The sequence below is a fragment of the Lontra canadensis genome, unplaced genomic scaffold (genome assembly GCF_010015895.1).
Source record: "Lontra canadensis isolate GAN:19392208 unplaced genomic scaffold, GSC_riverotter_1.0 scaffold163, whole genome shotgun sequence".
Taxonomy (NCBI): domain Eukaryota; kingdom Metazoa; phylum Chordata; class Mammalia; order Carnivora; family Mustelidae; genus Lontra; species Lontra canadensis.
In genome coordinates this window covers 1,581,818-1,607,788 of record NW_022631157.1, presented here as the reverse complement: position 1 = coordinate 1,607,788, position 25,971 = coordinate 1,581,818, and the positions used below count along the sequence as shown (strand labels likewise).

General features: G+C 39.8%; 1 protein-coding gene across 7 annotated transcripts in view; it reads right to left on the bottom strand.

The window, feature by feature from the left end:
• Positions 1–202: 202 nt before the first annotated feature.
• Positions 203–25,971, bottom strand: part of NF1 (neurofibromin 1) — a 252,162-nt gene continuing 226,393 nt past the window's right edge. For 5 of the 7 annotated variants that reach the window (XM_032845416.1, XM_032845419.1, XM_032845417.1 and 2 more), the window contains 10 exons: positions 24,430–24,561; positions 23,309–23,444; positions 21,893–22,050; positions 19,475–19,597; positions 18,955–19,085; positions 18,662–18,762; positions 17,810–17,952; positions 17,391–17,437; positions 15,915–16,131; positions 203–3,839 (listed from right to left, as the gene is read on the bottom strand). In XM_032845416.1, the coding sequence (XP_032701307.1) occupies positions 3,697–3,839; positions 15,915–16,131; positions 17,391–17,437; positions 17,810–17,952; positions 18,662–18,762; positions 18,955–19,085; positions 19,475–19,597; positions 21,893–22,050; positions 23,309–23,444; positions 24,430–24,561 (1,331 nt within the window). In that variant the 3' untranslated portion in view covers positions 203–3,696. The remainder of the gene's footprint in view (positions 3,840–15,914; positions 16,132–17,390; positions 17,438–17,809; positions 17,953–18,661; positions 18,763–18,954; positions 19,086–19,474; positions 19,598–21,892; positions 22,051–23,308; positions 23,445–24,429; positions 24,562–25,971) is intronic. The other 2 variants (XM_032845423.1, XM_032845422.1) reach the window with 2 other exon arrangements.

Below are 25,971 nucleotides of genomic sequence, written 5' to 3'. Positions count from 1 at the left end.
ATTTTACTTTTTGTTTTGAGAGGTTCTGGAAATAGAAAGGTCTTTCCCATGGAGGGGCTCAGGGAGGGAGGCAAACCCAAGGTATCCTTAAAAGGAAGGAAATGGCCTTGATGTTTCAAAAGATCAGGGAGAAGTGGGGGGAGGGGGAGAAGTGAGAAATCAGAGCTGAGGCATGTGAAGAAATTAAACAACTCCCCACATCTTAGAGCAGATTGAATTTACATTTACTTAAAAAAAGGGGGGGGTGGAGTACATACACAGGGAGGAAGATGGGGTGGGGAACAACAGTGATCTGAGATGGAGTTCTACAATTTTCCCCTACAATGATCGGTTCTGACTATTGGGCAGTATCTCTCCTGCTGGCATACAGTATTAACAAGGTCGTAGACGAGGGAACTGCCAGAGTCTAGGCCCAGATGGAAAGGAGAGGAAGTTATCATATACAATGTAAGTTTACAATACACAGCATTTTCTTTAAATGATGTGACGCAGTCGCAGGAAGAAGTTAACAATACTAACACGAGAATAATCAAGTTTTTGTTATCCATGTACAGCAACTAACTGCTTTACAAAAAAGCAAAATAATACAATATATCATCACATGTATTTACAGTGTAGTAAATATACTTTTCTGTCAAATTTTACACAAACTATTTACAGGTGAATATACTGCTTTAAAAAAAATTGTGTGGCTGACACGAAGAGTGAATTTTTGTATAAGTCCATTGCATAACATTGAATAAGACATGCCTCATTATGCCTGGAGGGTTGTGAAGGGTGTAAAACAAAACGAGAAAACAGACAGAAAGGCCCAAACAAACTAAAAAACCCTAAAACCCACTAAGCAGAGAGGGAGGGTTACCAGCTTCCGCCCTGTGGGGGTGGCCGCGGACTGCTCACGGTAGGGTCCTCAGCACTGGGCTCAGGACTGGCCCAGGGCTGGCATTCAGCAGTGAACATGTTGTTTGAGTGGATGAAGGATAGAGCTTTGCTGCTTTCCCCCAAAGCCAGTGAACTGTATTCTCAACGTAGGCAAACAAGGGCCCACCCCTGGGACTGGAGCAGTGATAAAACAGGTGGGTTATGCACAGTGAAAACGTGATGAGTTGATAATGTTTGCCTCTTAAGGAAAAAAAAAATCCCAAACAAATGACTTCTAATGTTCTCTATAGAACGTAAATCAGATTATAATGGAAAATCTGCCCCGAACTGCAGGTTTCTCATGCAGATTACGGTACGAGGCCTAAGAGTGTTTCATTTCTCAGGGGAAGCATATTGGTGAGACTTAGCTCGCGTTCACTTTAGTTACTTGGAAAGCTAGATTTTCCTCAAAAGTCGGAAGTTCTCTAAACAAGGTAAATTTTAAACCTTAGTAGGTTTTCAGATTTCCAGAAGTATTTTCAGTTCAAAGGCGGCTCAAATTTGATTTGTGCAACGCTGATCATTTCATGAGGTACATCAAGTGAATTCATTCCATTCATTACACTAGAGGGAGATAACGAATAAATTTAAGAAACAGCATACCCTTGGAGAACTTGTTATGGACACACTGTTTTTTTAAAAACAGAAAACCTTTGGCAGTTTCTCTATTTTGACGGGAGAAGCAAAATAGCATAAAAACACCCACCAACATGCACCAAACCAACCAACAAAGAGGAAAAACATGGAACCACAATGATTAAAGGCTCATATCTGCCTTTTATTCCAGGATCCAAGAAGTTGCGGTACCTTCCCAGAAGCACTGGGTTGCAGGAAAACCAAGACTACTGCCGCTTGGCATCAGGATGTTAAGCATCTACTTCTAAACTCAATTCTCATCTCAGCAGTTTATAGTCCTAGCTGCTCTGTTACTATGAACATTCTACTCTAATGCAGCCTCTGCAATAGTTAAAAACAAAAAGTTTAGTTAATTGCACCTGTCTTCAATATTGTCCAACAATTCTACGTCAAAATAACTATTAATACTAAAGTTTTTTCCTTTTATTTTGGCAAATGGTTCTTGCTTTTCCCAGACTGTAAACAAATTAAAAAAATTAAATTCTTGTTATTTCTGAATATCAAAAGCAATTTTATTTACATTAACATATTACATTGTTACTGTGTGGATAAATGTGAAATGTGTTATATTATTAAAATCAGAACACTTCAATGTACCATTATTTATTGATTTAGCTGTGGAATTTAATTTACTGAAATCCACTCATGAAACAGCACTACAGGAAGATCCCCCTCCCCTAGGTGTCTTTTCCCCTCCCAAAGCCATTACATCGTAACATATAAAGGGAACCTGGGAGTAGGGGGATATCTTTTTGTAATAAATATGGTTTAGATCTAAATTGGAACATCCAGATACTACTACTATGTTCACGGAAGTCAAATCATTTTGCATACTGCAGGTACCACAAAAAAATTGGATCTGCATTACTGCGGAAATTCCAACACCAGGATAATCCATACCGTTCAGTATAGCAGCAACTCTTAAGGTCCCCTACTGTCATCCTAATGCAGGCTGACCAGTCCTTTCACAGTGATTAAATGCAATTCTATCATATAGAACCCAAATGTTTTGCTAAAGAGATTCCTGATTTTTTTTGGAGGGGAGGGGGAAGATTACAAGACACTTAAAATACATGTTATCAAAGAAATTTTTGATAATATACACTATACTCTGTGTTTCTGGGAAAATTATTAAACAAAATAAAAGCATCAGCTACTCTAAAATTCACGTACCATTTCATTTTGCTATGGAGCTAATGCAAACATCTATGAAAATTACCTTCAAGGAACAATTTTCAATACTTTGTTCACTGATTACCCTGCTTAGAATTATTTAGGAAAGAAGAGAAGGAGTGGGGAAACATATAGTTACTATACTTAGTATAGTTTTGACTTATAAAAACAACTTTTAGTATATTTAAAGATTAAAAGATAATCAACGGAGGAAAAATATAAACTAGTTTGGATGACTGAGTTTGGATAAGGCTTCAGAACCCATCGCTTTAATTCGGTACTGTTAAGATATATGTGGTTATGCTTATTTTCCTGTAATTATTGCTAATACTCAAGTGTTAGTACTTCTTAAGAATTCATTACAAAATACTAAATCCCTCCATCCCCCCACCCCCCGAAGTACCTTGCCTGTGGCTTTATGGTGTGAATCACTGAGGTGTGACCTCTATGGTTCCTTCAGTTGTGTAAGGTAAAAAAAAGTCCACAGCTAAAAGATTAAACATACTGGGGTTATAGTAGTATTTCTCCCATAAACTTCTATCTTGAAAAGTGTGTAAATAAGACTAACACTTTACTGTGTATGATGAAGAAGGGGAAACAGAGAAGGCAGAGAGCTCTGTGCAAATGGCTTTCATAGCTGGCCAGTGGTAGCAAGTATTCGAGAATCCATCCTCTCTCACAATTGGGATGTTCTCAGTTCAAGCGTCCTGACCTCCCACTTTCTTTGCAGTTGTTCTGAACACCTGCTTAAACCAGACACACCGAAAGTAGAAGGAAAACAAAGTCAAAGAAAAAGCAGCATTAAATTTAGGCAATGCTTCCAAGAGTTGATCATCTGGCAACATGGCAGACGTGGGCGGGCTCATTAAAGACATGAAGTGCAGCGTCACAGCACGGTGGTGAAGGGGTCACTAGTGACGAGCCCGTGTGAGTTATGTCTGTTTGAAAAAGGAAAGAAAGAAAGCTTCACACGATCTTCTTAATGCTATTACGTTTGAAACTGCCAGCACTTCTTTGCTTCTGCACTTGGCTTGCGGATCCGTGGCGAGTTCGTCCACTGTTACAGTGCCCAGTGGTGGGGGAGAGTTCAACGTTCTCCTTGTCGATTCCTGGAGAGAAGCAGAGCAGCTAGTTACTCCCCCTCCTCTGCAGTCAAGCTCCAGGCCTGAATCTCATGGTGTGTATAGGATACAACCTGGCCAACTGTTTTCGCATATTTCAATAGTCAACCGCTAGGATGTTTACAAAGACCTTGCCACACAGAAAACGTCACATTTTGTTAAGCAAAACTTGCTATCATAGCAGAAAAACAGCGTAAGGAAAAAAACAAAACAAAACAGTAACAACCGAGAAGTTGCCAGGGAAAGCTAGAGGCAGGCAGGCTTGAGCTGAATGAAGGCTAGCAGCCACCAGGAAGATTAGGGCTCTTTCATCCACATCATACCAGAAGCTTCCAGCAGAGGTCAGCTTCTAGCCACATATCCTTACTGGTGTTCTACACAGAATATACTCTCTAGTTGCAGAAGGTACTGAAATTTGTCACTTCAAAGAAAGGAAGATACTTTCTTCTTCTTCTTTTTTTTTTTTTAATCATAGTGCCTCTCCCAAAGGAACTCCGATATTTACTGAGAAAATAATAGAGGCCATAAGTTATACTGCAGACTCTTCCTTTAAAGTTTTCAACTATGGCAAATCCCTTCGTGTTCTGCACCTAAAATAGATGCCATTCATTTCTTTCATGGAGGAGACTTAACCTCCAAAAATTGGGCCCTACTGTGAATTCTAGAAGCAGTCCAAGCAGTAACTGCATAAAAGTAACCAGAAGCAAAAAAATAAAGAAAAAAAAAAACACCAAGATATTTTTGCCCATTCTATTAGTAAAGATTGCGAATTAGATAGGTAACAGAATAGTGGTTACTGAGGACCACAGTGGCTGGAAGGGGGGAGGCAGGTGGTTTCTTGGGATGCTGGTAATGTTCAGTTTCTTGATCTGTATACTTTCCTGTCTGTTACACTTCAATAAAATTTACCAAAATAATCAGTGATTATATCCATCTGTGGCATAACTTGTGGGAGAGGAGAAAGCTGGACAGCATTTTGGAAATGGAAAGTACTGCTTGCTATTTACTGATACAGAAAGATGACCATAATTTTGAAGTAAGGAAAAAAAATTTCTCACATACAGGGAAAAAAAAAAAAGGGTGGGACAACAGCTGCCAAATTTGTTACTTCTGGAGGGTGTTAATTCAGGTAATTTTTATTTTATTCTTACCGTACCATTTGAATTTTAAAATACAAATGAAATGAGAGAGGAAAAATACTTGTTTTTGGACAAAGCACCATTTCAAGTCTAAAAGTATTCATGTTCTAGAAAATGGACATCTATCCACACATGTGCCTTGTAGCTCCTGAGCAGGAAGTGGATTTGTGATGATCTTCTAGGAGCCACACATCATTTAGATGCAGACTTGTGTTCAATGCAGAGTGTGAGGCATCTGGAGGCATGTGGCCAGATTTCCAGAGGCTCAATAAGGGTTTGCTGTCTGGAACTTATTAGAGGAACCTGGGGTATTTCTTAGTGCTTTTTTATGAAAAAGTGCACTGGGAGAGGGGTCTGCATGCAGCTCAAGGTCGTCTGCCACCCTCCTCGAAGAGCCATGCACAGTGGACCAGCATCTCAAATCTGCTCTATTCCAATCATATGTGTGGAAAGATGAATGGAAGAAAGGATACCATAATGTCCACAGAAGTTTCTGGCTAACAGAATTCTGGATGATTTTTATTCTCTTCTGTCTATGTATCTGCAACTTCTCCAGAGTGAATTTTTAAGAAAAATAACAAAATTGACAGGAGGCTGCTTGTCACCTCCAGCATGCCCTGAACTCTGCAGTGCGCGTCTGCGCAAGCTCTCTCTGGTGCCTTGCCTGTCTCCACAAGATAAATTCGACCCATGTTTTCCTCATCTCCATTTCCTTCAGGATGCACTCTGCTGTGTCCTGCCAGAGCTCCCATCTCCCCCTCTCTCTCCCTGCTTCTAGATGGCATTTACATGTCTTACATTCTGCCCCTGCTACCACAGCTCATGTATACATCTTATTTCCTCTATGAGAGTAAAAGCACCTAGAAGAGCAAAGATCGTTTATTATTCATTTTCATCTTCTGGTAAGATTTAGTTGGTATCTTTTCCAGTAAATATTGATTGAACTGAATGCTTCTATTTTTAAATATGATCATTGCTGTAACTCAGAGCCCAAAAGCATGCAGCCCCTGATCTGCAGGGTGTGGTGCCACATTTTGAGTGGAAAAGAAAAGAAAAATATTGTTTTTTAGCTTCCTCCATTTGAAATTATCATGAACTTAGTGCACCTGACTTTCCATTTCCTTAAATCTGCTTGTGGCCTACAAGTTCAAGTCCACAGTTCCTTATGTGGATTCTTATCCTTCACAGAAGATAAGAATTAGGCAAAGCTAGGATTTAAACAAACAAGGGTTTGAGACAACTAGGAGACAGCTGAGGAGAGACTGTGGCTCTCTGCCTTCAATCTGCCACCCTGGGGCTGGTTCTTGTATGCCCACCTGCGACACGGTCTTGCTACCCAGAGACTCAGCTCACTCCAGGGAGAAAGCAGTCATTACCCTGCAAGGTGGCAATGCTTTTATTTGAGGACAAGGGCCTGCTGCCCACTGATATTCTTAAGAATTAAAGTTACAGGGGCGCCTGGGTGGCTCAGTGGGTTAAAGCCTCTGCCTTTGGCTCAGGTCATGATCCCAGGGTCCTGGGACTGAGCCCCACATTGGGCTCTTTGCTCAGCAGGGAGCCTGCTTCCTCCTCTCTCTCTGCCTACTTGTGATCTCTGTCAAATAAATAAATAAAATATTAAAAAAAAAAAAAGAAATTAAGAATTGTCAAAGATTAAAAAAAAAAGAATTAAAGTTACAGAAGTTGGGGTCATATAGATTAAGTCACTAGGGTGAAGCTAAGGATATTCTATTTTCTGTTAAGCAATTAACCTTCAGGGGCACCTGGGTGGCTCAGTGGGTTAAAGCCTCTGCCTTCAACTCAGGTCATGATCTCAGGGTCCTAGGATCGAGCCCCACATCGGGCTCTCTGCTCAGCAGGGTGTCTGTCTCCCCCTCTCTCTCTGCCTGCCTCTCTGCTTACTTATGATCTCTGTCTGTCAAATAAATAAATAAAATCTTTTTTAAAAAAAGCAATTAACCTTTAGACCTCTAAATAAAATTTTTAAAACCTTATTTATTCCTGTTAAATGTTAAGGATAGAAAGCAAGGTATAAAGTTTTACACATATGAGGGCCTCTACTAGGTAAAAAAAAAAAAAAGACAACAGAAGAAGATGTACTAAAATGTTAACGAACAGTGATTACCTTAGAGTGGTGGGATCTTGGATGATTTTTTCCTTCTATTCTTTTTAATTTTCTAATTGTTTTCCTCATGAGCATGTGGTTCCTTTTGGTAAAAAATGTTTAAGTGTCACTGACTTAGTCCCTTCACTCATAGCCAAAAGCTTCCGTGCTATGTGAGAGGCTGACATCCTACTTCCACTCTCAAATTAATTTTCATCTCAACTCCTACTTTTGTATGTGTGTTTTCTTCCTACTCCTACTTTTGTATGTGTGTGACCCAACTCTATAAACCACACACAGGTAAATGTGGTAAAACGGATTCCCAACTTCACAGCAAAGCTGTATTACCTTAAAGATCAAAGGAGAAGCTGACATATACACCGTGGAGGGACATTTTTAAGAAAAAAATCAATTAAATTGCATTATAGTTATACAAAGCTACAGCATTTTGGAGAAGCCAAGTTAGTAAGAAGCAGCAATTACAGTGCCCGGTTCTGACATTTCTGTTTCCAAGCATAATTAGCACGTTTGAGAACTTTGGCAGCAGCCTTTCTGCCTTCTATAGTCAAGTCTGGTCTTAGCATTCCAAAGGAAGAACTCTCAGATGGTCAGCCAGACTGCTGAAATGCAGGCAGAATCCACCCTGCACTGGTACGGGCTGTAATTTAAATTAGGAAGCAGACCCCGGTGTCACCTCTCCGAGGCTTTGCATTCTGGTCTCTCTTAGGCCCCTAAGTATTGGCTCACCCTTCTGACCCTCAGTGGGCACAAAAGCAAAAACAAAACAAAACAAAACAAAACAAAAAACCCAGGAGGTGATGGAAACCCCAAAACTACCACCTGAATGAAACAAAGCTAAAAACTTCTGTGGTCCTGACTTCCTAGTTTAAGTTCTCCCACAGACAGGCTGTGGTCAAACGTGCAGCCAAGTTACAAACACGCAGGACGTAAGAAGCTGAAATTCTATGCAGCAGTGCATGAAGAAGCACTAGGCTTCAGTGAATTGTGGTGGTTCCTGATAAAGATGAAATCCTAAATAAAAGGTGTTATTGGCCAGAATTTAGTAAATCAAGTGGGAAAAATTATTAGAGTGCATGATGGTTAAGTGAAGTTGTACGTCTATCTCCTCTGCTCGAGCATGAGTTCCTTGAAGGCAGGTATCAGGGTTTATTTATTTTGACAGCTGGGGATAGATCCAGCCTGACGAATAATAAAACACTTCATTTAAAAAATTCACCTAAATTTTAAGCGCCAAAATGGCTTTCCCAAACTGGAACCTCATACTTTCATGAAATAATAAAAGGATGGAATCCCTTTCAGTTCTTGAGAAGCTGAAGAAAAAGGGGTTAGGCGATTTGTGAGAAGTCACACCCCAAAAATAAAAGACGAATAACTCGCATCTCACAGCATCTGCACAGGAGGGCTGGCAGGTTAGCGGACTCTGCGCTGCTTAGTTGATTACATCTATGCTATGGCAAACCTGTCAGAAAAGGCTTATGGCACATATGAGAGGGCAAACATATCAGCGGGCTCATTTGTTTCATACAATGATGCAAACATGTCAGAAGACCCAGGTCCGAGTCTTGGTGGGATCAGACCCTAATCGATTTTAGTTCTCAATCTGTCAATTAAGGATAAGAGTAGATGTGCCTATTTCAAAGGGTTGTTAGAACACTCAGATAAGATCATCCAGGTGAAGACTTCCTGCACACAGATAAAATAATTCTACGCAAATCAAGATGCTCCTAATACCTGAAATTAAAGACCAAGTGACGTACTGAAAGGAGTATTAGAACGAATGCACAGTACTTGAATTTCACACTAGACTGTGTACCTAAGTTAATGTGAACCAGCACAAAATATAATAAATCGTAAAAGAAAAGGTAACTATAGCTTATTCTTACGGGACAGTAAATACCTTCATGAAGACATGTTAAATATGTGTTTAGAAATATTTGTATTTTAAACTAGATATACAAAACTGTAAGAATTAACAAAACTTTTAATGTACTTTCATCAGTTGCCAATACTTCTTTTTGTATTTGGCCTAATCTTTTTGTATAATAGTTACAGAAGAGTTAAAAGAAGAGAAGGCAACTTTTATAAATTAGATAGAAGTGCATCACATTTTCTTCTTCTTAGTCCTTAGAGCTAACTAAAGACCATATTCCCTTTTTAAAATATAGATGATAAGAGAACACAGCCGGCTTTAATTTCTAAGAAAGTACTGGAATTGGATTTATACTGGGGGAAGACAAGTATTTCCTAAGCTAAGAACTCTTCCTCAAACCACATACCCTGCTTTCTCTACTAACTCTCCCTGGGGTTTCCTGTTCACCGGCCTGTGTTTGCCTGGGGCTGGGACCGCATGTTCTGTGTTCACGGGGGTGTGGTAGCAGCTCGTTCATGGACACAGGATGCACGGCCCTGCAGGGTCAGTGAGCACCAGACCTTAAAGCAGTGGCTTTACAAGTGCCTCAGGTGCTAAGCCAAACGGTGCTGACAGGGCTCGGTGAATGAAGTCTCATGCCACGTGCCCGGGATGAAGGCAGGGGAAGCGGCATGTCGTGCAGAGATGGCGGAAGGAAAGAGTACCTTGATGAGGAAACAGCCACATGAAAACTGCCGACTTAGAACAAGGCAGAGAAGCTTCACAGACACAGAATGGGAGGAAAGACAAAAGTGAGTGATGTCCAAAAGGCTTTTTGAAAGGGTGAAATACGAGTAGATATTGGACAATTGTTATGTTCCCTGGTTTTCAGAAACAGTCTTTTGAATTCTTGAACTCTGACCATTAATTTCCTAAGTATCACACTCTGTAAATAAATGTTAGGACTTACAATTTTATAGATAGATGTGTTTTTACCACCTTCTTTGGAATGAAGAACTTGAAGTCAAGAATTAAACTAAAAAATGAAATGAAAAATTAGCAGAAATTACACCAAGCAATTGCTCAGTTTAAAATTATTTTTCTCCCTTAAATCCAGGGTAATAATAACACGGAAAAAGATGGGAAAGAAATTAAGAAAATGCCAAATAAAGGTCTGGGGATACCATATGCAGTGGCCAAAAACATTAAAATTGTTTCAGGGATTTTAAGTAGTCTCGAAAGAGAGGCCTTAAGTGTCTTCTAAGAGGGAGACATTTGAAACCTGGTGAACGTATCAGGAGTGTTACTGACTCAGGGCTCAGCCTCCCCGTGGAGAAACGGTGCTGATATCCTGTCCGTGCGCACACAGCTGTCAGCACTCCACGCTGATCACAGCTGCCCAGGAGGAAGGTCTACATTGAAGAAGCTAAGTGACCGAGTAACTGACGGGCTTGGACACAGCCCCAAATAAAGCGGAAGAGGTGAATTAAAACAACAATAACCCTCAACTGAACAGGTTTTTTGCTCTAAAAAATTCATCCTCCAACACACAGTAAAATAAGCTGATCAAAGGCGGGGGGGGGATTTTTTTTTTTCCTGGTAAAAAACATTTAAAATAGACCACATGGCTGTTTTGTTCAAAAAATTATAACACACACCTCCCATTTTTTTGAGGTAAAAAATACGTTACAAAAGTTTTGCTGTAACTATTACCTGTGTCTTCCCAACAAATGTCTCTTTGATCCATCAGAATACTCTGTAGTACAAGGTACAACATAACAAGCCCCATGAGAGAGGTCAAAATGACTCTTTCTGGGGACACTTCACCCTCTTACCCTGACATCCACCTGAGGGCAGGTATTATGAGCTACTAGCTACCCCCTTTCCATAGGTCTCAGAAGAGTTCCTTGCATGTAGTGAACAATGAATCTCTGTAGGATTAAGTATCTGGGATTCTGGTTATTTTCTACCGAGCACTGGAATAGTAATCTTGCACTTAAAATCAAAGAACTTGCATACATGTAGAATTTGTTAGAAGGAAGTAAAAACTTGAGCTCCAAACCCAATACTGAGACCCACAGGCAAAAACTGTCAAGTCTTTGGTGACCAGGGTCTTTCCCGTCTTTAAGTGGCCCAGATTATCTAGTGTACGTCTACAAAATGGGTCCTCAAATGTTTACTGAATTAAATTACAGTGTGAAAAACATTGGGAGACACTGGCAGAGTATAAATTACAACTTAATACATTCAAAGCGGATCTATGTAATTTCCTAATGGGTACTTAGTCCATATAATTCCATCTGGATTTCTATTTCTAGTATACTTGGTCTTCAACATGTAAAGAGGATGGAGGGAGACTGTACTTGAGAAGGTTATAAAGCATTCAAAACTATGGCTTTAAAAAGGCTTCTTTGCTCATTACCTAACCACTCATGGCTTGGCCTTAAACAAGACAGAGCCCTATACACACAGCATTTTTAAGTGAATAACTTGGTTTCTCTAGCTCTAAATCTGGTTCTTCCATTATGTCCAGCTCAGCCACACTGGACCTAACAGGGGACCACAAAATCAGTTTGGCATATCTTGTATGTCAGAGTATATTTTATGGACTCTTTTCAGGGCTCTCTTAGTGACATTTGGGAAAATCTGAAGAGGCAGAGTTTTATGTTCATTTGGCTAAAAGGTTAATATAAATTTACATGCACTGAACTCCACTGACAGGTCCACTGATGCCAAGTTCAATTTCAACTAGGGAGGGAGTCAGAAGACAGTCATTTACACATTTTAGTATATAGATTTAGTGGGGGGCCTGGGTGGCTCAGTGGGTTAAGCATCTGCCTTTGGCTCAGGTCATGATCTCAGGGACCTGGGATCGAGCCCCACATTGGGCTCCCTGCGTCTGCTTCTCTCTCTCTCTCCCTCTGTCCCTCCCTGTGCTCATGCGCTCTCTCTCAAATAAATGAAACTTAAAAAAAATATAGATTTAGAAAATAATCCTCTGTGTGCTAAGGGGATAGACAAGTGAGCTATGATAGTTTGTCAGGAAGAATGGATTTTCAGAGACAGTTGCTTTACATAGTGACCAACACTTTCTCAGAAGCTGGTGGCTGATGAATTACCGCTCTCCGCCCCCGCAACGCCGAAAATAAGTTAATACATTATTTAAGTAAGGTTTAATGCCTGGGAGTGGGAGGGAGTTCATGAATCTTATCTAGCTGATTTGACAGTGAGAATGCTGGCTGGTGACCAAAAAGAAAACACAGCTTAGTGGCTGATCCTGCTAAGTACCAAAGATCTAGAAAGCAGAGGCTTGCACGGACAAGGAAAGTCCACAGCAGAGTGGAGCTCTATGCAGATCAGTGACTTTTGCCTTTTGACATGGGGCAACAGAACTTTCAGCTGCGTAAAGCTCAGGAGACCGGGCGCAGATTAGTGTTGGGTAATTTGATGACAAGCCACATCTGTGGCTCCACTTCCGGGAGTGACATGAGTTTTTTTTTTTTTTTTTTTTTAAAGATTTAATTTATTTATTGAGAGAGAGAGAATGTGTGAGTGAGTGAGAGAGAAAGCACAAGCCGGGGGGTGGGTTGGGGTGTGGGGAGTGCAGAAAAAGGGAGAAGCAGATTCCCCGTTGAGGAGGGAGCTGGACACGGGGCTCGATCCCAGGACCCCAGGATCAAGACCTGAGCCAGAGGCAGCTGCTTAGTGGACTGAGCCACCCAGGAGCTCCTGGAATTTCTTTAAATATTTCTGCTTATGAGGCGCTTGGGCGGCTCAGTCGGTTGGGCATCTTACTCCTGGTTTTGGCTTGGGTCACGGTCTCGAGGTCACAGGATGGAGGTCCTGCATCAGGTTCCGCACTCAGCTCGGGGTCTGCTTTCTCCCTCTCTCTCCTTCTAACTCTCCCCCCACTTGCAGGCTTTCTAAATAAATAAAATCTTTAAAAATAAATAAGCAAGTAAGTAAACAAATAAATAAATACTTCTGCTTGGGACTTGGCTGATGGGAGTGGAGACAGGAACCTATTTTGATTTTTATACAGCCAAACAGCAAAGTTGAAATGCTAGGCTGAGTTGAGAATCTAAGTTAGATTCATTACTTCCTTCAGCCCTTTGATATCAGCAAACTCAGCTCCGTAAAGAAATGAGGAGACAGGAATATAAGACTCCATGTAGCTAAAGATACAAAACAGTATACCTAATTACAAATGAAATATTAACTCTTGAAGAGGTATTCTATAAGAGCAAATGGCAAAAGCACAGTAATTAGATACATAGATAAATCAGGATCACTTCATGGAGACAAGCCCACAATTTGGAGATACAAATGGGTTTGTTTCACAGGAGAGTACAACCACTACTGGAAAGATAAACCCTTTTCCCAAAAACATGTAGTAAAATAATCTGGCAAATTGAGGACACAGAATTTGCAATTCAGAGCCAGGAAATGCTGAGTACCATGATTCCACTTAATTAATTCAACTGCTTTTAAAGCTTGTTTCCTTTGAGAATAGTCAAAGGCTTCCAGGCTGTGGTCGTCTATTCAAGCAGCCATCTAAAGAACTACTAAAAGTAACACTATTGGTTTAAAACTGTAACCAAAACCACATATACTATTTTCTGATTTTTAGAAACAATTCTAAAAAAAGAGGTTGCAGGATAGGACTTATTTTTTAAATAACCAACACAGGATATAAGCAATTAATCAGCTAGCAGGAGAACCTGTACTGCTACCTCTGTTTCCAACATGGTTATTCTAGGGTCTCCACTAGTGGGTAAAGATGGGCAGAAACCTCTCTAACAACTAGTCTGGGTGTAAAAAAAAAAAAAAAAAAAAAAAAAAAAAAAGTTAATATAAAAACAAATAACCACTTTCGACAGGTTTAACACCACTTTGGTAGCCCAAGTGGCAGAAGTTTGATCAAAGTAAACCAAAATTTAAAAACAATAGGGCAACTACAGACAGAGTATGAATTTTCCAGTTGTCATTAACATTATAAAGAACAAGTAATGCAGAAAACAGAGAGCTCTATGGAAAAAAAGTAGTGGTGGACTAGGGTAAGGCAGATGGAAGTAATGAGACAGCAATACATAAATAAATGAAAGAAACAGGGACACAAAGGGAGGGAAGAAAGCTGATCATAGATATGGAAAGTGATGAATGTGGTAGAAAGAGCATGGGCCTGGGTTCTGGATAAGGACTGTGTGATAAAGCAATTACCTGAGCTCTTCTAAATCCCGGTTTCCCCATCACACACAACATGGTGAGCCTAGAACTAAACAGTCTCTACAGTGTTCCTTAGCTCCAAAATGCCAAGATTTGGAGGTGGGGGTGGGGGGTGCAGTGGTGGGGGAAAGAGTTCAGTGGCTACAATATCTAGAAGTACATTTTACGTTTTTCCCTGGCTTTAATGGTTGAAATGCTGATAATGGGGCAGGACCACAGGCATATCCTTGGGCAGTGCTTCTTACACTCTAGTGTGTGTAAGAATCATCTGGAGTGTTTATTAATACAGACTGCTGGCTGAGGCCCAACTCTTGGGAGTTTCTTATGCAGGAAATCTGGGGTAGGGCTCTGTATCTGCATTCTAGCGAGCTCTCAAATGATGCTGATGTGCTGGTCTGGGATCACAGTTGGAGAACCACTGTCCAAGGGAATAAGTGACAGAGGGCAAATGAATATGGTTATATGCAGAAGAAATGTTGGCCAGATTTCTCTTATTACTTGGAGGAAAAAAGAATCAATCAATCAATCAATATATGCTGGACCAAACAATTTGTTTCCTCTGCTGGCCAAAGCTTTGTAGCTGACCAAAACTGAATAGATGAATATAGTTATTTTAATACCATGGTTTGTAATATGAGTTGGATATTATATTTGCCAAGTTCTTCAGGCCTTCAAAACTACTCATGCAAGATTGGGATTATAAATTGGGGTCTCTATTTATGTGTCTTGAACATCATTGTAGGCTATCACTAGGATTTTAAAAAGAAAATCCATGCTAACACCCAAAAAAAGAACGATGTACAGTAAATATACATCGGTGCTTCAAGAGTAAAATTTTCAGATAATGGAACTTTAAACACAAAACCTTTTTAAAATTTTCACCATTTTAGAAGGGTATCATTCTGAATGGAAAACATGACCACATGGAAGCTTTCCCTCACTACCCATTGTCATCATCACACACAATGGCATCAGTTCTGCACTGAATAACTCCTCTAGGGTCGACCAGAGTTGTAGGAAACCATTTACCCTGACACCGAATGAGCCCGGAAGTCTACAGGTTTGCCATTTCTGTCGTCTTGTGTATCTGAGCCCTGCGCCGGCTGTTAGCTAGTATTTCTCAGTGCCTCCACCTTTTAGCTGCATGCTGCACTGGCACACTTCACTTGTGTGGAGCTAAGAGGGACTCTGTGGCAAGGAATAGGCTTATGTGCTTTAAGATGTCATTTTCTTGAGGTGACGTTTCTCTGGTTGTTGATTTTCCTAGATTTTCAGGTTGGTCTCTGGATAGTTGTGTTGTTGCTGGCACAGGGACATGGGGTACTATCATACTTTGTGGATTTCTTGGATACAGTATGCTGTATCAGAGACATAGAAGCCCTTGGGGCAAGGCTAGTCTATCTAATAAGGGAATTCTCATTCTCTTCACTTACAGGGTGAGGTAGCTTAGAAGTTGCTCTTTCTGCCCAAACTCTAAAAACTTATCAACCTTAGAACACTATGTGAACACTCTAAACATTTCACTATCTTATGAATAACTGTTTGAAAGTCGAAAGCTTTATAGAATAACAAAATTCAAATCAGCTATAAGGTAAAGAAGAAATGTAAGATGAACCTCATGATAAAAAGGAGCAAAATCTACTATAACCTGATAACAAGGGAATTCCTGATGTTGGTATATTAATATTATTGCTCAAATTTATATAAAGATCACATTTACTAACCTGGGGAATGCTGGGAAGTTGCAAGTGAGGTCATGGAATTAGAAAGGTTAAGGTTAGCAGTAATACTAAGCTGGCTCTGCACTGCAGGAGGATAAGGAGAAGTGGGTGTCAGGAGGGACTCCTCACTGGTTTCTTCATCAATTCCAGGCAAATACGTGTCAATCAAGGCATCAAGAAACTTAACAATAAGCTCAGCATAGTCTGGGATTTGTGTTTGCTGTAATGGAAAATAGGAAATTATTTTAGCTCCATTCTTTTTTTTCTGTAAATCCCCTTTGAAGCCAAAAAAGATTAACTCAATTTTCGTTCTGGGCTTAATGTACTATTTTTCTTCTTGTGTACTAGAGAGCACTAAAAAAAAGGGGTGGCATAGGATTGCCAGACTACCATGGGACTTCTGACTGGGAACTCTTCAGCTTACACCTACACCTTCCAGATGACCCTGCGATTGCTGACAGCCATGCAGAGGCAAAGACTGAATTAATCCTGAGACAATAAAACCATCAGCAACGATGCGTAGTCAATTTTCCAAAACAAGAAAATGAGCAGAGGATCATCATGCCAGCTGCCGTTTAGATACTCAACTAACTGAACACTGCGGAGGGCAGAGGGTTACTGGCAATCGAACTACAAACCTTCCTGCAAGATATACTTAATTTCTAGGAATTCAGGCCCATTTTTTTAAATGATAGCCTTTGCATATCAAGAGATATTCAGTACTAACTGAACAAAATAAAAAACTAAATACCTGATTCTTAAAACTAGAGTAAGATTTAGATAATTCACCTTGATTTAGCACCCCTGCATCTAGAACACTGCACTAGGAACTGGGGTGGGGGGAAACAGAAGTCCTGCCTTCAAGGAATCTCAATCCATCTGGAGGGACCATACACAGAGACAATAATTAAAAACACATTTATGTAGCACCATATCAACTAATGCTAATCAAAGAAAAAAATGAACAAGAACAAGTAGGAATATATTCCAGATAAAAATGAATCTAATCCAATAGGCTGGAAGGAAAAATATTTTCATGAGGGTATTTTTCTTCATTATGTAATTAAAAAAAACTGAGATTTCACTAACATATAACACTGTATTAGTTTTGGGTCATGAGGTTGATTTTAACCATAGGTCGTGCTCCTTCCTAATTATAAGATAATTAAGTGTATGCATTGCAATCATCAAACACACAAACGACTGAGAGCAGAAAACTTTACAGAGGTTTATCACACCCTTCTGAAAAGTCAAGCATCAACTGGACTGAGTTCCTTTTTTTTGTAAAAACTGATATATAAATGTATTAAAGGTGCTGCCTCTTAGAAAGAATCTTGTGGTGGAAAACATTTTTTAAAAATAACGTGTTTATCGTGAGTCATCATTCTGGTTTTCAGCATACTGTGTGCTCTTAAAGCAGGCACACTAATAGAATAAAAACTTTCATTTTGTCAATTGAGAAAAACAGATTTTTCTTACCTTTGAAAAGGGTCCCGCAAACCGCCACAAGCCATTAAAACCAAAACCTGCAACAAACCAATGTTATTCTTATAATAAGCATGACAGTCTTTTAATCTTAATAGAAATTAAATAAGTTATATGGTTGATGACATTTAAAACCCAAACACACATTGAAAACATTTTTTCAGAATGAATGTCAAAGTAGACTAAGACTCACTTAAAACACACTCAGTATAAAATTGTATTTTAATCTTAAGAAGTTCTAAACCGGTTACTTATTGAATGTTCGTCTAATGGAAAGAGTAGAAGATAGCATATGGAGAGAGAAGTATGAATAAGCCTATCCCTTACAAAGAATTCTTTAGTTGGTGCATTCTGTTAACAGTGCACACACTAGCAAGTCCATCAACCACCCTCTTCCCAAGACACTGATTTACTTTGTAGGTAAGATGTTTGGTACTGTGGTGGGGATTCTTCATGGTACACCACACTCTGCACAATTCCATGAATTGGATTTAACAAATTTGGATCCTGGCACAATGACAACAGGGTGTTGATCTTAGAGTCCAACAAATTGTGCCTAAACAAAAGCAAACAAAAAGTAAACACAAGAACTTTTTAAAGGGAAATTAAATGGAAAATATATACTGGAAAACATATTTGAATAATCTGAGGCTAATATGATCTCAGCTCTTGAGAGAATAAAATTCATCTTCCATATAGAAGGTTTTTTGTTTTCACTCAGCTGTGGATAAATACAAAAGCTCTACTAAAAAATAAACCAAAACAGGTACATAGAGCGTCTAATGGTTTGCTCCTAAGTGAGGAAATGAACAATGAATAATGCTCATCACCATGAAGCACTTAAGAGGGATGCCTGGGTGGCTCAGTTGGTTAAGCATCTGCTTTCTGCTCAGGTCCTGATCCCAGGGTCCTGGGATTAAGCCCTACAAGGAGCCTCCTGCTCAGCAGGGAGCCAGCTTCTCCCTCTGCCCCTCCCCCTGCTCGTGCTCCCTCTCCCTCTCTCAAATAAATAAATAAAATCTTAAAAAAAAAAAAAAAAAAGAAAACCAACAAGAAAAAAAAAGAATGTTTTCCCTAACAGGCCAAAACTAGCCTTAGGCCCCCACTAAACCCACTGTCTCTAAACTAAAATCTCTATCATGCTGTCTCACAATTCCCCTCTCCACAGCCAGTGAGCATTACTAGATGATACTTTTCCTAAGCTTTGATAAAACATACGACTTCAAGACAGATACGGAAGTTAGACAAAAACAGAAAATACTTACACGACAGGAAAAACCTTGGGGAAAACAACACTGGCTTCTGCTAAGTATTCATAAAGAATTCGCTGATCAAACTCATCTGTGGTGTATTTTACCAGCGTGGCCTGCCAAAGGGCAAAAACGTCAACAAAACACACTTTATTTTGTGGCTGTGTTGTTACATGTTCTGGTGAGAAGGACAAGACAATCTTCCTTTCAGGTTTTTAACATTTAAGGGCCTCCTAAGAGTAGACTGGAATAAACACTTGAGGGCAAACCCCCTCCCCGGCACCACAAGCAAAAGGCAAAAACTTTACCAGAACAGTAAGAAGAAGGGCTTGGATCTTCGGATCAGTAAGTACTTCTTCATCCAAGAGAACATTTGATTCAGACACTGAAACTTTGCGTAAATGCGGGTGTTGCTGTGATGAGGAAATCCTCTGAGTTTCTGCAGGATGATATGAAGACGATCAGCTGTATTAACTGAACATATATACTAGATACCACTTCACCTAACATATTTTAATGATACTTCTAAAATTCAATAGCTTTTTAGTAGGCACTTAAAAGAGCAACATAAACATCATACAGAATTAATAGTCACCTATGCACAAGTTCTAGCTGGCTGTTTACAATGCTGTATATATCATATATATGATTACTTTTTATACAGGTTTCAGGATAACTTTCATTTTAAGGACTGTATAGCTTATCTCTGAAAAAGCGCAAATGCGTCTACATTTCATCCTAAAGATTCTAAGAAATGGCTGGAAAGCAAATGTGGCTCTCCCACCTTATTTTCAATGATCTAGATCAATTATTAACTCTGTTTCTCACCCATTTCATAATCAGTTTCTGCTACTCTCCTCATTTTGGGGGGTGTTGTGATCCCTGATTCCATTTCTTGCCTTTTAGGAGCCTTTGTGTCTGATATCAAGTGATCAAAACTTTTCCTTGTTCCTATAAACAAAAGTTACAGAATATGGCAGTTCATTAACCACAGTGTCTGTGAATAGGATTATACTAAAAAGAAAATGTTTGGACATCAAGTGTTTAAGTTTTCACTTAAGGACCCAAAGAAAGCTCAAATATATCCCTGGGGCAGAGTTTCTCTCCTTGGTTCTCCATCTTGTCACGAAATTTGGCCCCATGGCTTTGCATCTCAGGACAGGATGTGCCTTACTGGTCCAAATTAGACTGGGATCACATTCACTACACAGTAGGTAGACCAGGCCGCGCCAGCAAGTACAATAACTAAGGATAAATACAGGGGTGTGCACTGGTCAGGAGCGAATATCAACTACGTCTGAACAGCTTTTTCTCAGTTTAAAAAATTCTGCTCGGGGCAAGAATTAGTCATTAACAATATGAAAACTTGCCAAATGCAGGGAAGGTCAAAGTTTGATTTTAATACATCAATCTCTGAAAACAATGTCTGCATGCCTCGAGGTACTAAATAATAGATCTATTGGGAGATGCTTCAAAAATGGCAAGCAGTACGGAAGCACCTCCGCTTGGCTGTGAGTCTCTCTAGCATGTATCACTCTACGTGAAATCCCTCTCTCTAGTTAAAGTACCAAAAATAGATTCTTGGGACTTGCACTCAATCTCCTCTGCTCCACTTCACACATCATCTCAAACCTGATTCCTCTTCTCCATTCTTCCATTGCTCCTGCCTCAGTGGAGGTCCACTCCATCTCCGGTTTGGATGTTCTATTTATCTCTTACACGGTCCCCTTGCCAAACATCTTTTCCTATTTCTCCATGCTGGAGCCAGAAAAACTTGCCTTTAAACAAAATTTGGTAATGTTCCTTCCCTAAAGATCCCTGCTGGATACGCAGCTAAGTTTCTGAACGTTGCATACAAAGTCTCCTGCAGTCTACTTCCAATCCTTTGCTAGCCTGGTTTCCTACAGGTGCTTTTCTTGACTTTTCTTCACTCATGCTTGCCTTCCTTATCCTGCATCTGTCAGGCAAGCATGTATTGAATTTTCAAGACCCAGTTCCAATGTTACTGCCTCTCTGCAGCTTTTCCTCATTTCCCCAGATGCTCAGTTTCCCCTCAGAAGACATGCTCCTTTAATGGCACCTATGGATGCTGTTGTAATCAGCTGATTAGAAGTCTTGGCCAGCGAACACGAGCTCTTCAGGGCAGAGACCATGATTTACTCATCCAGCACATGCGCTGAACAAACTCAACAGAACATTTTCTCTGAAGTTAGCTTTTCATTTACAACTTCCTTAGCATGAAAATCCAGAACTACAAAACACAAAGTAACCAGGAAACTCCCAGAAGACTATTTTGTGACAAAGCATAAACAGAAACTAAAGGTAATGACCCCGTGTGGCTAGTAACAGTCATCAACGTTCACGGTTTCCGTTTCTTTCATGGCTTACTGGCAGGTTATTTATTTCACACTTCACTGCTCACTGCTTTCCTTGTGAACAGAAACATTTTCGCAGTACTAAATATACGTAAAAATATGCTTGTATGGATAGCTGAAACCCACTGAGACATTCACAGTGTTGGTCCCTGACATATGGATCCTGATCCCGAAGTATTTCTCTAACAAGGAGAACTTTAGCCCAAGTTGCATAAGAGCACCTTTGCCTTTCCTTTGTGGTGAGGTGGGATCAGTGAACGCTCTCATGATTTACTTCCAATTTTCGTGAAGGGAAAGGGTCTCTCAGAACTTTAGGTATCCTTATTGACAAATGCTGATATATCTGAGCAATCTTAACTTTCAAAAATCATATCTTCTTATAGAAATAGAAAAACACACTAATCAAAAAAATTTGTACTTTCTTTTAAAAGAAAAGATGGCAGAAAGTATTACTGCAGCTTCATAGCCTACTGACGTAGTCTGCTCTCAGACAGTACTTTCCAGAAACCATATCGTTAAGGCCCTGCGCCTGCGCGCAGCAAAAGGCCTCCTTTCCTGTGAGAGGCTAACGTCTCCCCTATTCTCATTTCCCCACTGTCTGGCCAAGGCAGAACAAAACAAGGACAGCCACAGTATTTAGTCTAAGAATCAGAAAAAAACTCTTTCAAGATCCCATTCTTATTCCTCTGTCTTAACTGATATGGCTTAATTGACCTATCAAACTCTTATAGTTGGCGTCAAAGCTTTGCTACATCGAAATGGGAAATTTTGATAATTCTGAAGAGCTTCAAATAATTTTCCAAGAGTAAAAGTATCAGACCATTAAAAAGAGTAAGTATAAAAAAATTCTGAATCATTTAGGTAAACTAACCTAGCAACTTCTTCGTATTGGCCTGAGAAGGCTGCCCCATGTCCAAACTCATGGATTTCCTGGCTCGGGGACTGGTCTGGCCCACAGTTGGATAGCTGGCTGCAAGGTACCCTTCAGAACCTTTGGGAGATGACCACGGCTGGTTCTCCTTTAGTGTCCTGAGAGATTTAAAGAATTGAGAAGAATTAAGTGACAGGTGACAAAGACAACCATTGTTTGCCCCTCTTAGTTGGCTGTCCTATTTCCCAGTGACAGCAATCACTTAATTTAAAACTGCACTCTAAAGAGCTTTAGGGTCCAAACTCTTAGTGTATGTTTAAGAAATATCTTCCTTCCTTCTTTCTCTCATTTATTCAGAAAATTTTCTTAAAAATTAGCACTGTTTTTTCTTTTAGCGCTTTTGTCCTTAACACCTACTTTCTTGCCATTATGTCTGGTATGCAGTAGCCGCTCACCAATGCACAGCAGAATTGTACTGCATTGATTTTTTAATTGGGGAAATCAAGTCTAAACAGGCAACTACAGTTTTGGTTTAAAAAACCAAGAAAAACAACTATACTTTGACAAGGGAACACAACAAAACTCATTTTTTCCTTTTCATAACAAGAAGGGCATATCTCAAAGAAATATAATCAAAGGGATGACCAAAGAATAAGACTATCGAAAACTAAGTATACCTGGAAAAGGTATTTTGACTTTGTAAAAATCTCAGTGGGAAACTGTAGAGGGCTTTTTAATCAAAAAGTGGGATGGTGATAAATTGAATGATATAAGCTTTTCAGATCCAAGATTATTTCCCTATGTTTAACACTATACCTCAAACTTAGATACTTTTGTTTAATTGAAAATACAGAAAGTCTCCAAAATAGTGCCATTTTCATGTAATTTCTCCATGTGTCATGAAAAAAAATATGCTAACCAAGACCATATACAGCGGTGGACATAATGTGACTATCTTATCATCTGAAACTATACTCTAGAAAACTCTTAAATAACCTCAGTGTGGTAAGAGTACATGCTACAGATGTGGTGGCATGTGCATCTTTGCATGAAACTGTACAGCTCAGCCTCCCATCATTAAGTATGTGATGTTGCCCATATTTCATGGTAGTTTTCCCTAGGCCCTTTTTTACAACCCAGTGATTTCAAGATCATCTCTTTTCATTACTCAACTGGTTTGTGCTTAAAAGAGGCAAACTAATGTTAACAGGACAATTAGCTGAGAGGAACTGTCTGACTACTAATCCACATAGAACACTATACATTTATAAAAAGGGTTTTATTTATATACTCTTCCTAGATTATCTTTTCTCCTATATATTACCTTCTGGATTACTCTTGCTGCTTGCCTCTGCTAGCATGGAAAACTGAAACCTGATTATAAGTACATAATCACGGGAGAAGAAGGCCACTGACCTATAGCTAGGGTCGCCATGGTGGATGGGATAGGTATCCATAGGAACATTTTCCATTGAAATATCAGTAAGAAGAAGAGACTTTCTATGTTTTAGGCTACAGCGACTTCGAACCTCCTCAGATACTGTGAGTAAGGCTAAAAGGAAAAAGAAGGAAGTTTAGGAAATTTAACAAAAATTCCAAGTGTGACTTAAAACAGGATACATTGCTTACAACCTCTTTAAGAGAATAATACCTATTAGACATGCAGATAAAGAGCCCTAGAGAGTGTGAAGGGTAAGACCCCTTAGGACAGACTTTCTTACCTTAAAGGGTTCATGGTCTGTTCTGGAAGACTTTGTAAACATGAAATATATGGAGATTTATAAAGAATCTTGTATTTCTCAGGTGCTATGATGTAAATTTGATCTCAACAAACACAGAATGTAGTCAGGACTAGTACTATAAGGTCCATTTTTCAGAAAAAGAATAATACTCTGAGATGTTAAATGATCTGCCCAAGGTAAAAAAAACTGCCACAAACTGTAGTCTGCTAAACTGGAAATCAACACTTTCCTCTGAACAACTACATTCAAGACCTGTATCATACATAGATGCTAAGTGTTACTGAGTGAGGAACCACAGACTGGGTAAGAGAAAATGCGAAGGTTTAACGGGATAGTGGGGATGGGCAGAAATTCCAAGTAAAGCAAATGGCATCAGGAATACATACGAAAGAGGCAGAAAGGCAAGTAGATGGGCTTAAACTAGCTCTTCCGTCTGGAGGGGTAATAAAAAGTGGGGCTTATGAGATTTAGGGAAAGACAGCAGAATTAGGAGAGCTGCTGAAGAGCCCAGGATGCCAGGCTGAAGCTTTTAGATTTTATAACAACAGGGAACCACGCACTGCCAAAGGGACCAAAGATGACAAAGGAACATATTCAGACTCTAAAGCAAATTCTTTTATGAGGTAAAATCTTTTTGGCAAAACTTTCAAAATCATAACCACCACCACAGGACCGGTTTTTGAGCTCTTTGCCCTGCCAAGCAGCCAGCTGAAGGATCGACCGGTGTCTGTGTCATCTGGGCAGTCCTTAGATAGAGATGTGGTAAGATTGATTTTGTCTATTTTGAGTCTTTACCTGCTAAGTAAGCCACGCTCTGTGTGTTCACCTCAAACTTGTCACAGTTTCTATGTTTGTTAACCAGAGTTAGTAGTGTATGCAAAATTCTGACTGTTCTCGCCACAATGGCAGGTGAAGGATGTCTGTACCCTACAAAAAATAAAACAAGACATTAATCCATTCTTTCCACAACTACTTCTTGAGCTCTTACTGACTAGCAACCCTGCAAGGATAGGAAACATAGGGATAACTCTTGCCTTCTGAGAACAACTGTTTGGGAAGGTGAAACATACGTACGTTAATAGTTAATTACATGGAAGATTAAGTACCAAACATGTGTAGAAGAGAATACTATTCTCTGAAAGGGAGGAAAATAAGGAAGGATGGATGCTGTTTCAGACATTCCATTCACTAAAGCAGTGCAGAGATTTAAAAAAAAACTAGATATTTGAGCTCACCTTAAGATATCTTTTGAAAACAGTGTTCTACCTCTTAAAAATTCTTTTTTTCTAATTAAAGGAAAAAAAGCTAATGCTATAGGATGTATATGTTCTCAGAACAAAGAATAGGTTTGGTCAGAGTAAGCTTGGTTTTGGACAGCCTTTAATCATTAGTACTACTCCATTTTAAAGATTTTTTTTTAATTTCTTCATTTGAGAGTGAGAGAGCCAGCTAGAGCACAAGTTGGGGGGGAGGGGCAAAGGGAGAGGGAGGAGCAGACTCCCCGTTGAGCAGGGAGCCTGCTGCAGGGCGCAGACCCAGGACCCTGGAATCATGACCTGAACTGAAGGCAGATTAACCAACCAAGCCACTCTGGTGCCCCAGCGCTACTCCGTTTTAAAGAAGGGAATTTGTACACTGAAAATATCTGGTACTCTTTGAAATACAGAATCAGCAAGCACTTTATCAGCCTCATGAATCTTTCTTTTTGGTATCCTATAGTAAGTGTAGTATCTTTTGAGCAATCCCTATTCACTTTAGAGATTAAAGCTATTAATATTTCTCCAGGAATTTCATAAGGTAAAGAAATCAAATGTTTACATTGACAGTAGTGGGTGTACATACACCTGTCAGGTAAAAACTGGGAGAACCTTCATGATCCCTCAAGCCTAAGAATCATATCCATTGTTTTACAAAACTGCAGACACAAGCTAGAGCTTGAGTCTCCAACTGTGTCTCTAACATAAGCCAAAGCCAGTGCTGCTTAAGACCACTGGTTCATGCCAGCTGCTCATCCCAAGCCTTATTTACACTGCCTTTGCCTCTGACTTACCACTATGTGCTGTTCCTGTTAGCCATAGTCTCTGGCCATGGCTGTTCCATGTTAGTAAACCAAAGCTAACCCACAGTGGAGTCAAGAGTGGGGAGTGAAGCCAGTAGAGGCAGTGAGTAAGCTGGCACCGAGGACTAGGAGACCACTGCCATCAGCAAATCAGAAATTTGAAGGGATGAGGATGGGGTACAAGAAAGGTGAGGTGCTATGATATGTAACAATGTGACTGAGCAATAATACCTTAGAAACAAGTTGAAGAAAATCTGTGATCAAATCTCTAAGATACC